This window comes from Leuciscus leuciscus (assembly GCF_965113295.1).
Source record: "Leuciscus leuciscus genome assembly, chromosome: 20".
In the NCBI taxonomy this organism is placed as follows: Eukaryota; Metazoa; Chordata; class Actinopteri; order Cypriniformes; family Leuciscidae; genus Leuciscus; species Leuciscus leuciscus.
In genome coordinates this window covers 35,385,221-35,397,879 of record NC_138744.1, presented here as the reverse complement: position 1 = coordinate 35,397,879, position 12,659 = coordinate 35,385,221, and the positions used below count along the sequence as shown (strand labels likewise).

The 12,659-nt window shown below is 39.8% G+C and overlaps 1 protein-coding gene and 1 long non-coding RNA gene across 2 annotated transcripts in view; one reads left to right on the top strand and one right to left on the bottom strand.

The window, feature by feature from the left end:
- Positions 1-12,659, bottom strand: part of LOC309483423 — a 309,493-nt gene that overhangs the window by 112,738 nt on the left and 184,096 nt on the right. The gene's annotated exons all lie outside the window — the stretch shown is intronic.
- The window catches only part of slc9a1a (solute carrier family 9 member A1a), a 69,459-nt gene that overhangs the window by 40,893 nt on the left and 15,907 nt on the right, over positions 1-12,659 (top strand). Inside the window, exons 4-5 of the mRNA XM_082149217.1 lie at positions 10,088-10,305; positions 11,278-11,480. Of these exons, the coding sequence (XP_082005343.1) occupies positions 10,088-10,305; positions 11,278-11,480 (421 nt within the window). The remainder of the gene's footprint in view (positions 1-10,087; positions 10,306-11,277; positions 11,481-12,659) is intronic.

Here is a 12,659-nt window from a genome sequence, read left to right as displayed (position 1 = left end):
GCCTATTGGAATGATTTCTGAAGGATCATGTGACACTGAAGACTGGAGTAATGATGCTGAAAGTCAGCTTTGCATCACAGACTTCTCTAATTTTCCGTTCTTGGCAAAAAATACTTGTGTGCGGTAGGGGTTGAACCGACTAGTCGATTAGTCGACTAGTCGACCTTAATGCAATGCCGTGACGCTTTAAGCTTGACGTCGACTAGTCGCGTTGATCATGTGACACTATGATTGTCACCATCAAGTGTGTGGAAATACTTCACTAAAGATGAAGCTTGTAAAAATGTCACTTGGAAAGTAAGTCTGTCCTGAAGTACAACAAAAGTACAAGTGCAATGCACACTCATCTGAAAAGGCATCCGCTAATGTTAAGTGAGGAATGCAAATCATCTCGACAGCAGTAAATTTACCCTTCGCAGGGAGTTTGATTGACAGGCGATCTGACCAATCATAATCCGCCATTTCTGTCCGACAAAGCAGTCAGGAGAGTTAGTAGATTAACGTTGGAGGATTTGAACTTGAATAACGGAGTGTACTGACGTCTTTCTGCAGTTAAAACAACATTCCTTCTTATGTATATTCATGTTTATTTGATGCTATAAATTAACTAGAAGGAAGAGATGATCGGTTCACGAGCAGCAACCCTGTAAGACCCAAATATAGAAAGAAATGAGCAAAAAAAATGTTGACCTCCCAGATATTGTTTTAGGAGGCCTCTGATGTAGAAATGAAAGAGTTTTCAGATTTTTTACGTTTTAGTAAGTTTTTAGGAAAATGTTGTAAATTTGCAACATTGGGCATTGTTGGGAGCAGAATTTCTGTGTTTGTACTCACTTTGTCTGAACAGATATACAGAATATTTAAGCATTCATTTGCAGGGTTGATTGCTTACTTAGCCCCATAACAGTATATATCATGAGTAATAACCACACAACAATCATAGTTTTATGAATAAGCATTTATTAATAAAAAATATTGGAAAAAAATATTTACGGTATTGGGACTGATAAAATCCTTTTTCAGCCAGCGAAACCTGTCCCGGGGCACAGTGTGTTTAATTGGTTGGGGCTTGATTTCCACATCATCATTGGCTGGGCAGTCAATGGGTTGGTGGTTTTCTTTGTCCATTTCACCTGCATCTTCATTCTCTGAGTCACTTGCATCAGTGTCGTCTGAGTCCATTTCAAAATCGCTCTCTCCATTTTGGACTGAAGCAATCACATCCTGCACACTGAATAAAATACCTTTCTGTGCTGGTGGCATTCTGAAATGGAAAAAGTAAAAAATAATGAAGTTAAATATGTTAATAATACATATGGGTCTTACATTGTAGTAGATAAACTGAAAGAATAGACAGGGTGGTAGACCATGTGGGTAGAAATCTAAGTATTCCCATTAGCATGCCCATAAGTATTATAATTTCAATGAAGTGATAATCAACATTTCACTACATTCAAACAATACTGTCTATTGCAGCCTATTATGCTCTCTACTTATCATACTAAAGGAACACATGCATCCCCCCAGGAAGAGTGGTAATCACTCTTTTATATAATTATAATTTCAATGAAGTGATAATCAACATTTCACTACATTCAAACAATACTGTCTATTGCAGCCTATTATGCTCTCTACTTATCATACTAAAAGAACACATGCCTCCCCCAGAGCACTTACAAGTTCACATTCAAGACCATTTGGTCTCTCCCTAACAAAATGGACGAACTACTTCTGCTCTCACGCAAAAACAAGGACTTTACCAACTCTGCTGCTCTGTGTTTCACGGAAACCTGGCTGAACGAAGCCATTCCGGACAGCGCGTTACATCTACCGGACTTTCAGCTGTTCAGAGCGGATCGCGATATGGAGTCAACGGGGAAAACGCGCGGTGGTGGGACATGCTTTTACATCAACAGAAGGTGGTGTACTGATGTAACTGTGTTAAGGAAGATGTGCTGTCCTGATGTGGAAGTGCTTTTCATTAACTGTAAGCCGTTCTACTCGCCGCGGGAGTTTTCCTCGCTCGTTCTCATCAGTGTTTACATTCCACCGCAAGCACACGTGAGTACGGCGCTGCAACAGCTGGCTGATCTGATCACAGAAACAGAACAACAACACCCGGACTCTGTTCTTATCATTCTCGGAGACTTTAATCAGGCAAAACTCACACGTGAACTGCCTAAATTCAAACAGCACATTACATGCCCCACCAGAGACAATAATATTTTGGACCATTGCTACACCACAACAAAGGATGCATATCGCTCCGTCGCCAGAGCAGCTCTAGGACTTTCCGATCACTGCCTGGTTCATCTTCTACCAACTTACAGGCAAAAACTTAAAACTGCTAAGCCAGTAATAAGGACTGTAAAGAGATGGACCAACGACACAGAGCAGGTCTTACAAGCCTGTTTTGAATGCACTGACTGGAGTGTTTTTGAAGCTGCTGCCAGCGATCTGGACGAGCTCACAGAGACTGTAACATCATACATCAGTTTCTGTGAGGATTTATGCATCCCTACCAGGACTTACTTATCATTCAACAATGATAAACCATGGTTCACACCAAAACTCAGACAGCTTCGTCAGGTCAAAGAAGATGCCTACAGGAGTGGGGATAGGATCTTGTATAATCAGGCCAGGAACACATTGACAAAGGAGATTGAAGTGGCTAAGAAGAGCTATGCCAAAAAGCTGGAAAACCAGTTTTCCTCCAACGACCCTGCATCAGTGTGGAAAGGCCTGAAAGACATTACCAACTACAAGACACCATCCCCCAGCATCGACAGCAATAAGCATCTTGCGAACGAGCTGAATGTCTTTTACTGTAGATTTGAGACCCCCGATCAGACACCCCATACCCGCCCTGACCATCTCTCTACACAGCCATCAACACCTCCAGCCATCCCCCTCCCCTCCCCCCCTGCACTTCAGATCAGTGAGGATAATGTGCGTCAGATCTTCAGGAAACAGAAGAGAAGGAAAGCACCAGGCCCAGACGGTGTTTCACCAGCCTGTCTGAAAACCTGCGCTGACCAGCTGGCCTCTATCTTCTCACTGATCTTCAACAGATCACTGGAGCAGTGCAAAGTCCCTTTCTGCTTTAAACGCTCCACCATCATCCCAATCCCGAAGAAACCAAAGATCACAGGACTCAATGACTACAGACCTGTTGCCTTAACATCTGTGGCCATGAAGTCACTCGAAAGACTGGTGTTAGCATATCTGAAGGACATCACTGGACCCTTGCTGGACCCCCTGCAGTTTGCCTACAGAGCAAACCGGTCTGTGGATGATGTGGTCAATATGGGACTGCATTACACCCTACAACATCTGGACAAACCAGGGACCTATGCAAGGATTCTGTTCGTGGACTTTAGTTCTGCCTTCAACACCATCGTCCCATCACTGCTCCAGACCAAACTGACCCAGCTCTCTGTCCCTAGCTCCATCTGTCAATGGATCACCAGCTTTCTGACAGACAGACAACAGCTAGTCAGAATGGGCAAAATCACGTCCGACAGCCGCACCATCAGCACCGGTGCTCCACAGGGATGTGTTCTCTCACCACTGCTCTTCTCCTTGTACACAAATGACTGCACCTCTAAAGACACCTCTGTCAAGCTCCTGAAGTTTGCGGACGACACTACTGTTATCGGACTCATCCGGAACGGTGACGAGTCTGCGTACAGACAGGAGGTGGAGCAGCTGGCTCTTTGGTGCAGTTATAACAACCTGGAGCTGAACACGCTCAAAACAGTGGAGATGATCGTGGACTTCAGGAGAAACCCCCCTGCACTCCCTTCACTCACCATCATGGACAGCACTGTGACTGCAGTAGAGTCATTCAGGTTCCTGGGCACCACCATCTCTCAGGATCTGAAGTGGGACACTCACATAGACTCTATTGTGAAGAAAGCCCAACAGAGACTGTACTTCCTGCGTCAGCTGAGGAAATTCAACCTGCCACAGGAGCTGCTCGTACAGTTCTACTCAGCTGTCATCCAGTCCATCCTCTGCACTTCCATCACCGTCTGGTTCGGCTCTGCTACCAAAACCGACCTCCGTAGACTACAGCGGATAGTTCGGACTGCTGAGCGAATCACTGGCACTACCCTTCCCACACTCAAAGTACTGCACTCATCCAGAGTGAGTAAAAGGGCTCGCAAAATCACTCTGGACCCGTCACACCCAGCACACTTTCTGTTTGAACTGTTACCGTCTGGTCGACGCTACAGAGCACCGAGCACAAAAACAACCAGACACAGGAAAAGTTTCTTTCCCCAGGCCATCTACCTCATGAACACTTAAATGTTCCGCTACTGTGGAACAAACATGTGCAATACTTCCTCAGACATTTCATTATAGCACCTTATAACTTTATATATATTTATAATTTATAATCTTTTTATTTTTATTTTATTTTTTCTATTTTTTATTTATACCTATGTTACTTGTCTTGTCACTTTATATTGTATGTGTACTGGAAGCTACTGTCACCAAGACAAATTCCTCGTATGCGCAAGCATACTTGGCAATAAAGCTCTTTCTGATTCTGATTCTGATTCTGATTTGCACCTGACCCTGGACAATGCAACAGGCATCCCAAGAATACCAGAACATTCAGAATATGTTTTTCTATCTCCTAATGCTACTAACTGCTGCTTGGGCTACACTGAGAAAAAATGGCTCAGGATCATTTAGAAGTTAAAAAACAAACAAAAAAACTACAAAGATACAGGGAGTTTCAAATACTGCTATAGATGCTGAAGTTTCAAATATCCCATACAATTTATTCATGTGTTTAATAATGGTCTAAGCTAAACTAAGTAAAAAATTTACAGAAAAACACATTTAGAGCTTAAGTTACAATGAATCATGTAACACTACATTTCTACTACATTTTTTTTTTCAATTTGTGATCATTTGAAAAGTGCAGTGTCCTTATGTAATGTGTAAGGTGCACAGGCTATTTTGACTACCACTCTGACCCAACGTTGTAGAATTACAACATAGACATAACAAGCTCTAAATCAAATTTGATAAGTTTTCCAAAATAACTAAATATGTACATGTTCTAGACATTGTAATAAACACCCAAAAAAATATTTAAGCAATTTTACTTACTTTAATCCTGACAAATCCAGTCATGCAAAAAAAGGAGATGAGCTCAGCGGGAAGTTTGCAGGTAGAGTGAGTTCATAGCCAGATGACCGGACCTATAAACACTTCTTCTATCCAATAGCATTGTGAGGACAAACAATAGGACCCAATGACTATGTAAATGTGGTAAAAAAAAAATATATATATATATAACAGATTGTTTTTAAGGATGGTTAAATGTAACGTTGTAATTTTACAACAAGGGGTGTTACAGAGGCTCTACAGCGATCTGTCACGACACATTAAAGAGCCACAAAACGGTATTTATTGTTTAAATTTCTTTATAAAATGACCAAATATGAAAGTTGAGACTTTGTTTACATATTAAAAGTAACCTGCTCTGTCCTGTCTTATCAGCACGTTGTCAGTGTCCTCTCTGCTCCACGATGTATATTTCACTGTGTCGGACATAGCAACAGTAACTAAAGGGGGAGGGTCTTTGCGAACGGTCAATTAGAAACTTCACTAAACATGCAAACCATGATCGAAAAGTAAAAACTGTGAATGAGCAGGACTGTGACAGTGAGTAGGCTTACTTACAGCCCATCTTGCATTAATGGCATTGTTATGCCAACATAATGCATCACTAAAAAATGTTTGCACTAAAACGGGAGTTATTGTTGCATTGTTACAGTTAAGTTGCAACATATTATGAACTGTCTGTCAGCATCTGTATCATTTTCTGCTAATAAATTGCAAATTGGGGCATGTTGCAAAGCAGTCCCATCTCTTGTGTTTTTATGAATGACGTGAGTGACTAGTCAACGTCGACTCGACTTTGATGTCATAACAGTCGACTTCAAAAAATCTGAAGTCGTTCAACCCCTAGTGTGCGGTTGCCTCTCATTTGTGTTTAATGATCTATTACTTATCCGCCTTGAACAAGATTTTGGTGTTTCGGGGACAGCTTCGAAGTGGTTTAAAACCTATTACACTGACCATTCTCAGTTTGTTTCCATGGGTGGTTTCAGGTCTGATATTAGCTCTGTTTTCACTGGTGTTCCTCAGGGCTCAGTCTTGGGCCCTCTGCTCTTTAGTATTTATTTGTCACTACTTGGTCATTTGTTGCGATCGTTTGGCCTCCATTATCACTTTTATGCTGATGATACGCCGATTTATATACTCTCAAAATCTGATGAACACCCTGACGTTGGATTTCTCTCCGGCTGTATTTCTGAGCTAAAAACATGGATGAGTAATCATTTCTCAATGTTCTGAGTTATGGTTTCCGTCATCAAATTTCCAAAGCTGGTTCTCTTTCTTTGAGTCCAAGAAAGAAACATCAATAGTCATAAAGCGAGGAACCTTGGAGGTTTTTTTGATACTAGTCTTTTATTTGATTCTTTTGTACAGCACAGTACAAAGTTATATCATCCTTTTGTTATATCATCCCCAAGATTGCGTCCTATGCTAAATTTCTCTGTAGTTGAAAAGCTGATAAATATCTTTGTCATCTCTCGGATAGATTACTTTAACGCCCTTTTAGCTGGAGTTTCTAAGATCTATGGTTGACAGGGCTTTCTCTTCAAAATCTGCCTTTTGAACTTCGGGAAGCCCAGACCTTTGAAATTTTTAAAGGTAGACTTTAGACATATTTTTTTTTAACTAGCATTTGTTTGTTGATGTTACTTTTATTACTTGAGCTATGCATTGCTTATTTTGTGTACAGCGCTTTGAGAAGCTGGCGCTTTGTAAAATAAAGTTTATTATTATTATGGATTTATGCATTTGCTTTGACATGACTAAAAAGGGTACTTTTCACCCCTTGTTTAAAAATGAAAATCAAAAATCAATGTCATTACAAAAAACATGAGGCATATAAGACACGAGGACACCACATAGCATTGAATGGTGTATTGCTCTTATTAAAAAGCACATTTCTTTTGTTTTTGAGCTGTGTAATATCCTATTATGCAAAACATTACTCCTAAATGCACGCCTCAGTGCGGTCACAGGAAGTGTTGTCACAGTGAGTTTCCCTTTTAAAAGAGGAATAAATAGCAGAGGAGGAGGAGCCACCTCACTAGCACAGGACTTAAGATGATCAACCCTGATAATGTGATCCCAATCAGAGGTCAGGTCACATGACCCGGTTCACTTTAACCCTCTGGGGACCAAAAACGCGCCCGCGCGTTTTGCTCGTTTTTTTTTTTTAGCAATGAAAATAAACACTAAATGCTCTGTTAATTTTGATCTTTCATTTTCGTGTAATACATCAATCGATCCTGTTCAGTTTCTATTTTTTTTCTGTATACTCACAATAAAAATAAAGTGTTTTGCTTTTTGACAAATAAAGAAAAATTAACATGATGCGATTTCTGCCTTCTCTCTGTCAGTAAACTCCCGTTTGAAACGCGTTCGAAAATTATCTATAACTCCGCGAAAATTCAGTCAAACAGGCAAACAGACCCACGGGCATAAAGCTTGAGATCGCATCTTTTAAATGAAGTCATTTATATAAAAAACAAATATTCTTAGTTTCTGTAATCTGTATACAAAGAGAGCGACTCCAGTCGACCTCATTACGAGATGATTCACAGTAATGTGACCACTCCCCGGAGAGCGCGTGCTTTTCAAATGCAAATTCCGAGAACCATTTCAGATCTGTGAAACGCCCACATCAGCTGTAAACAAAGCGCGTCGCGAGTGAGACATTATAGCCTTTATGGAGAAAAGTTTCCACAGTGCTGATGAGGAGAAATATCTCCTGATATGAGCAGCAGATCGCGCTGAGGAGTGAGGTAGGCTGTTTTCTTTTCTCAAGTGTGGAATAACGTTATGGAATAACGTTAGTGTAGGCCTATGTAAACCGCAAAAAGATGAATCGCATTTCTATAATATGACTCGCGTTTCTGTGAGATGAATGAAGGGTACATATTTGTAGAGTGTTTAGCCTAAATATGAATCGCGCGTCTGTGTGTGAAAGAATAAACTGCTTTGCTATAGCCTACTGAGATGAGTAAAATCGACTGGAATATGTTGAAATAAAATGTATTTGTATAAGCAACGTAAATTAACATTTATATGCCCTGATATTTCAATAAAACAACGTTAGTCAGGCGTTAGTCACACTATTTTTGTCAAAAATAAAGTCATAGACTAAGATGTTAGATGTTCCATTGTTGGCTATATTCAAACTAATGAATACATATGATAAAATGTAGGCCTATAATCTTTTTTTTCTTTCTTTTTTTTTTTTACAAAGAAAGAGTACACTTGAAATATTGTTGAAATTGTAATTATTGTTGTAATTGTAATTATTGTTGTAATTGTAACATTTTTAATAAAATAGCTAAACATATTTACAAGATAGATGTAAGCGAAATCTTAAATGGTCAATATAAGTATTCTTCTAAATACATTGTCCTTGCATTGTGGCTCAGTCAGTGTCACACCTGAATGAATGGCTATTCAGAGTCATTATGCAGAGTGGGTGGGACATCCCAGGTGTAAACTACTCCTTCACGCCCCCCTCGCATATTGGCTTTCCAAGCAAAACCTGTTTTACACCATTTAAATCAATGTATTTTTTTTTGTGAACGATAAAGCAAGACTATTTTCACATAATTTTGAAGCCAGTACTCAAAGGTACAACATAAATTAGACAAAAGTCTTGTGGACACATATTTAATATGTGTTTTGTGGTCTTAATTCAGCCACTTTCATTTTTATTTTTTCCAATAACCACGCATAAACATTATTCTCTTAAAAATACAAACATCTACATACACATTGCTCGCATATTTTGGTAGCCCTGTTTGTGCTATATAGAGTGATTTTACACCTTTGCCATTAACATGTTTATAAATAACTGAAAAAAGCACAAATTTCAAGGCATGTCAGAAAATCTCAAGGGCTCCAAAAACACCTTGGTCCCCAGAGGGTTAACTAACGTATCATAGCAGGTCATACATTTAACAGGTGGCGATAGTTTGCCATTGAATCACACCTCCATAATAATGTAGTTTTCATATACACTTTCATATAAAACCGAGTCAGTTCAGCTAATTGTAAGTTGTCATGACCTGTCGATGTCCTGTAGGTGCAATTAGATTCTCACGTCAAGCTAAATTCGGGTATTTGAGATGTTCATTTTCAAGGACGTATGGCTGCTAATGTATTTTGATAAATTATTGAAAATTATGCAAATTGCTAGTTGGGAAAGAATTTCAAGGTCCTGGACTGGGCGATAAACTGGAATTATGACAGAAATATATGACTATTATACAGTAAAATGTACTTTTACAAAGTAATAATAATAATAATAATAATGTTTTAATAAATTGTGTAATCATAATAATAATACAATTTATTAAAACATTCTATTTTATCATTATTATTTATATTATTATTAATACAATATATTAAAACATTATATTGTATTATCATTATTATTTTAAGGAATATAATACAATCCAAATATTTTTTCCATGTTTCAATTTATACAGTAAAGTTGTGCAACACTTTATTTGACAAAAATGTAAAATGCAATGTTTTGTTATAAATTAATTCTTATTGTTGTTATTTCCAATTGATGACATTTTAAAAGATTGGCTAAATTGTTAAGTGATTTAATTGTAGGTTTTATGAATTTATTAGGGTTAGGGTTAGAAACACAACATTTTTGAAAATTTTAAATTTTTCAAATTTGAGGGCCTAAAATGAAAAGTAGCTCACTCTGTAGAGTTTACTTGTAAACAAACAAGTTATATTTACATTCATTCTCAAGGATGCATTTCATTCCCCATTAATGGTATGAAATGAATATTGTGATAAATATCAAAACTGAATGAAATGGGGAAAAATTAGTGTGATCATCTTTTTGGCCCTATCGCCCAGCCCAAACTGGCTGTCCAAAATGCCTCTCAAGCTGTGCTGGTTTAACCGATCCGATCAGTAACTTTGGCGAATCTTCTGTTTCCAGGTTAATCGCATGTGGTGCCGTCACGCGTCCCTACGTGGAGGCCAACATATCCCATAAATCCCACACCACCATCAAGTACTTCTTGAAGATGTGGAGCAGCGTGAGCGACACGCTCATCTTTATCTTCTTGGGAGTGTCGACAGTGGCCGGGCAGCACCACTGGAACTGGACCTTCGTCATCATGACTGTCATTCTCTCACTGGTGGCTCGTGTTCTGGGTGAGTACAGTTAGCGTCAGGGCTTGACATCAACTTTTTTTGCTCTCGAGCCACTATTAGGCTGCTGTCACTTTAAGACCTGTCGCACGGATCCATTATTCTGTTACACATGCGTTTTAGAAAGAAATAAGAAATCAGTTTAGTTCCTTAGAGGCGGCTTTATGTGCGTACACTTTGGGTGTGAGTATAAAATCTGCGGGAATGAGTCAAATTATGTGCAATACGCGCAATCCCTGGGCGAAATTCAAGCCCTGTAACAGCAACAATATTCATGCGGAGCAAATGAAACGAGTGAGTGAGGAGAGGCGGGGTTTTGTGTCGCTCGCTGTCGGAGAGATTAGAGAGAGCAAGAACAGCTGTTATTCTGTATCTATTCTGCCGGAAAATCAGTATTGGAATTGTTAAAGATATTTCCGTATCAAAAAATCTATATTTTTGACAACAAAACATAGCACTTAGTTTATTATTTCAGATGCCTTTTTAAAAGACTACAATTGAAAAATGTATAAGCTATATTATATATATAAATTTCAACCCGCTAAAGTGGCTAGTAGGAGTGTCTGCGTTACACACCACTGTTGAAATCCACCTGCATTTGGTGTGTTGGTGTGTGTTAATGTCAAGCCCTGGTTAGCGTGACTCCCTGAAATGGATTTAACAGTAATTATTCACTAGATTTCACCATATAGTGTAACTCACAGCTCATATGTAGTATGTCTTACACCATTATCTGGGGTGTGCCTGTGATTGTGTGTTTGCGTCATGGGTTCAGTGAAGGTCCATCGTCTTTAAGTAGTTCTGAACTAATTTTAATAAACTACTTTGATTTTAATTAATGTTATTACCACTTTCCTAATTATTACTGTTTGCCTAATTAAAGAAACAGTTCTGTATTTGATTTATGCCCTAAGGATGTGAATGTTGGCACACTTTTTAGTGCTTGTTTAATTAAACGTTTTGCTTCATTCATAGGTGTAATCGGCTTGACCTTCGTGATCAACAAGTTCCGTATTGTGAAACTCACCACTAAGGACCAGTTTATTGTAGCTTACGGTGGACTGAGAGGAGCGATCGCCTTCTCCCTGGTCTACCTGCTCGACTCTCGTCAGTTCCCCATGAGAAACATGTTCCTCACTGCCATCATCACTGTCATCTTCTTCACTGTATTTGTGCAGGTCAGTGTCCAGCAGTACGAACTCTGCTCTTCTTCCAGTACATAAAGCATATTGGTATGTTTTTGATATGGGATATAGCATTGGCTCACACAGCATCAGCACACATTAATTATATATATACATATATACCTATATATTAGGGGTGTGATGAGATTTTTCGTCGAGGTGAAACTTTGTCTCGTGAGTTGTTGTGATGTCAGTGATGGAGCGTGAGGGTGAAATTAGTATTGAAGATGCCCCTGCCACTTTTAAAGGTGAACTAAGTAACTTATTTTACCTTAACTGAACAGCTTCGGAGTCATTGGAATGGTTATATTACTTATTTCGGGTTGAATGGTGGTCGTTTCGCACCCCCCTGGTGCCCGTGAGCGGAAAATACGCACTTGCAACTTTGAGCCGGCGGGCCGCCGGCCGCCGCGTCAGGAAGTCTCGCGTGATATCAGGTCTCGCAATGTTAACAATTGCTTTACGGCCAAAAGAAATCTGCTAAAATGCTGTCATTATTGCGCTCCCTCACGCTGTCCGAACCCGAATGAAGAAGACGTTTTAAAGAATGTCCCATCTGCTTTGATGTCGTTGATCTATAGCCTCTGGTGTCTGAGAATCAACAACGAGTTTTTACAACAGTGTTGTCAAATATCTATTCCGAAGCTGTGGGGGGAGCTCTAGAGAGAAACCTGCAAGCAAAAAGCGAGAATACAGCGAAGAAGTCCCGAAGTTACTGAGTGCTGCCTTAAATCATTTGTGTGCCGGGCCAATCACACACACACTCCGCCCACACACACTCACTGTCCCTCGCTCACTCACTCACTCGCGCACACACACACACACACGCTCACTGGCGCACGCACACTCACTGTTGCTCGCACTCTCACTCACTCGCGCACACTCACTCTCGCTCGCACTCAACCCGTCGTGGAGGACCGTTAAAATGAAACATGCTAGTCTTTCTGTCATGATGTCCTGAAGCATCGCAGACACGTAGGTTATCGCCCACTATGACACACTATACGAAATTAAACGATCGAATCTTGCGTCCCGATGCCCGTTGTCCGAATCTCCACGAAACGGATCGTGCCAAAATCGTGCTAAAATAGTGTAATCTGAACCAGGCAGGTAATAAACATTTGACCTATCACGCAAAGAACCTATTAATGCACTAAGACATGGGAACAGTAT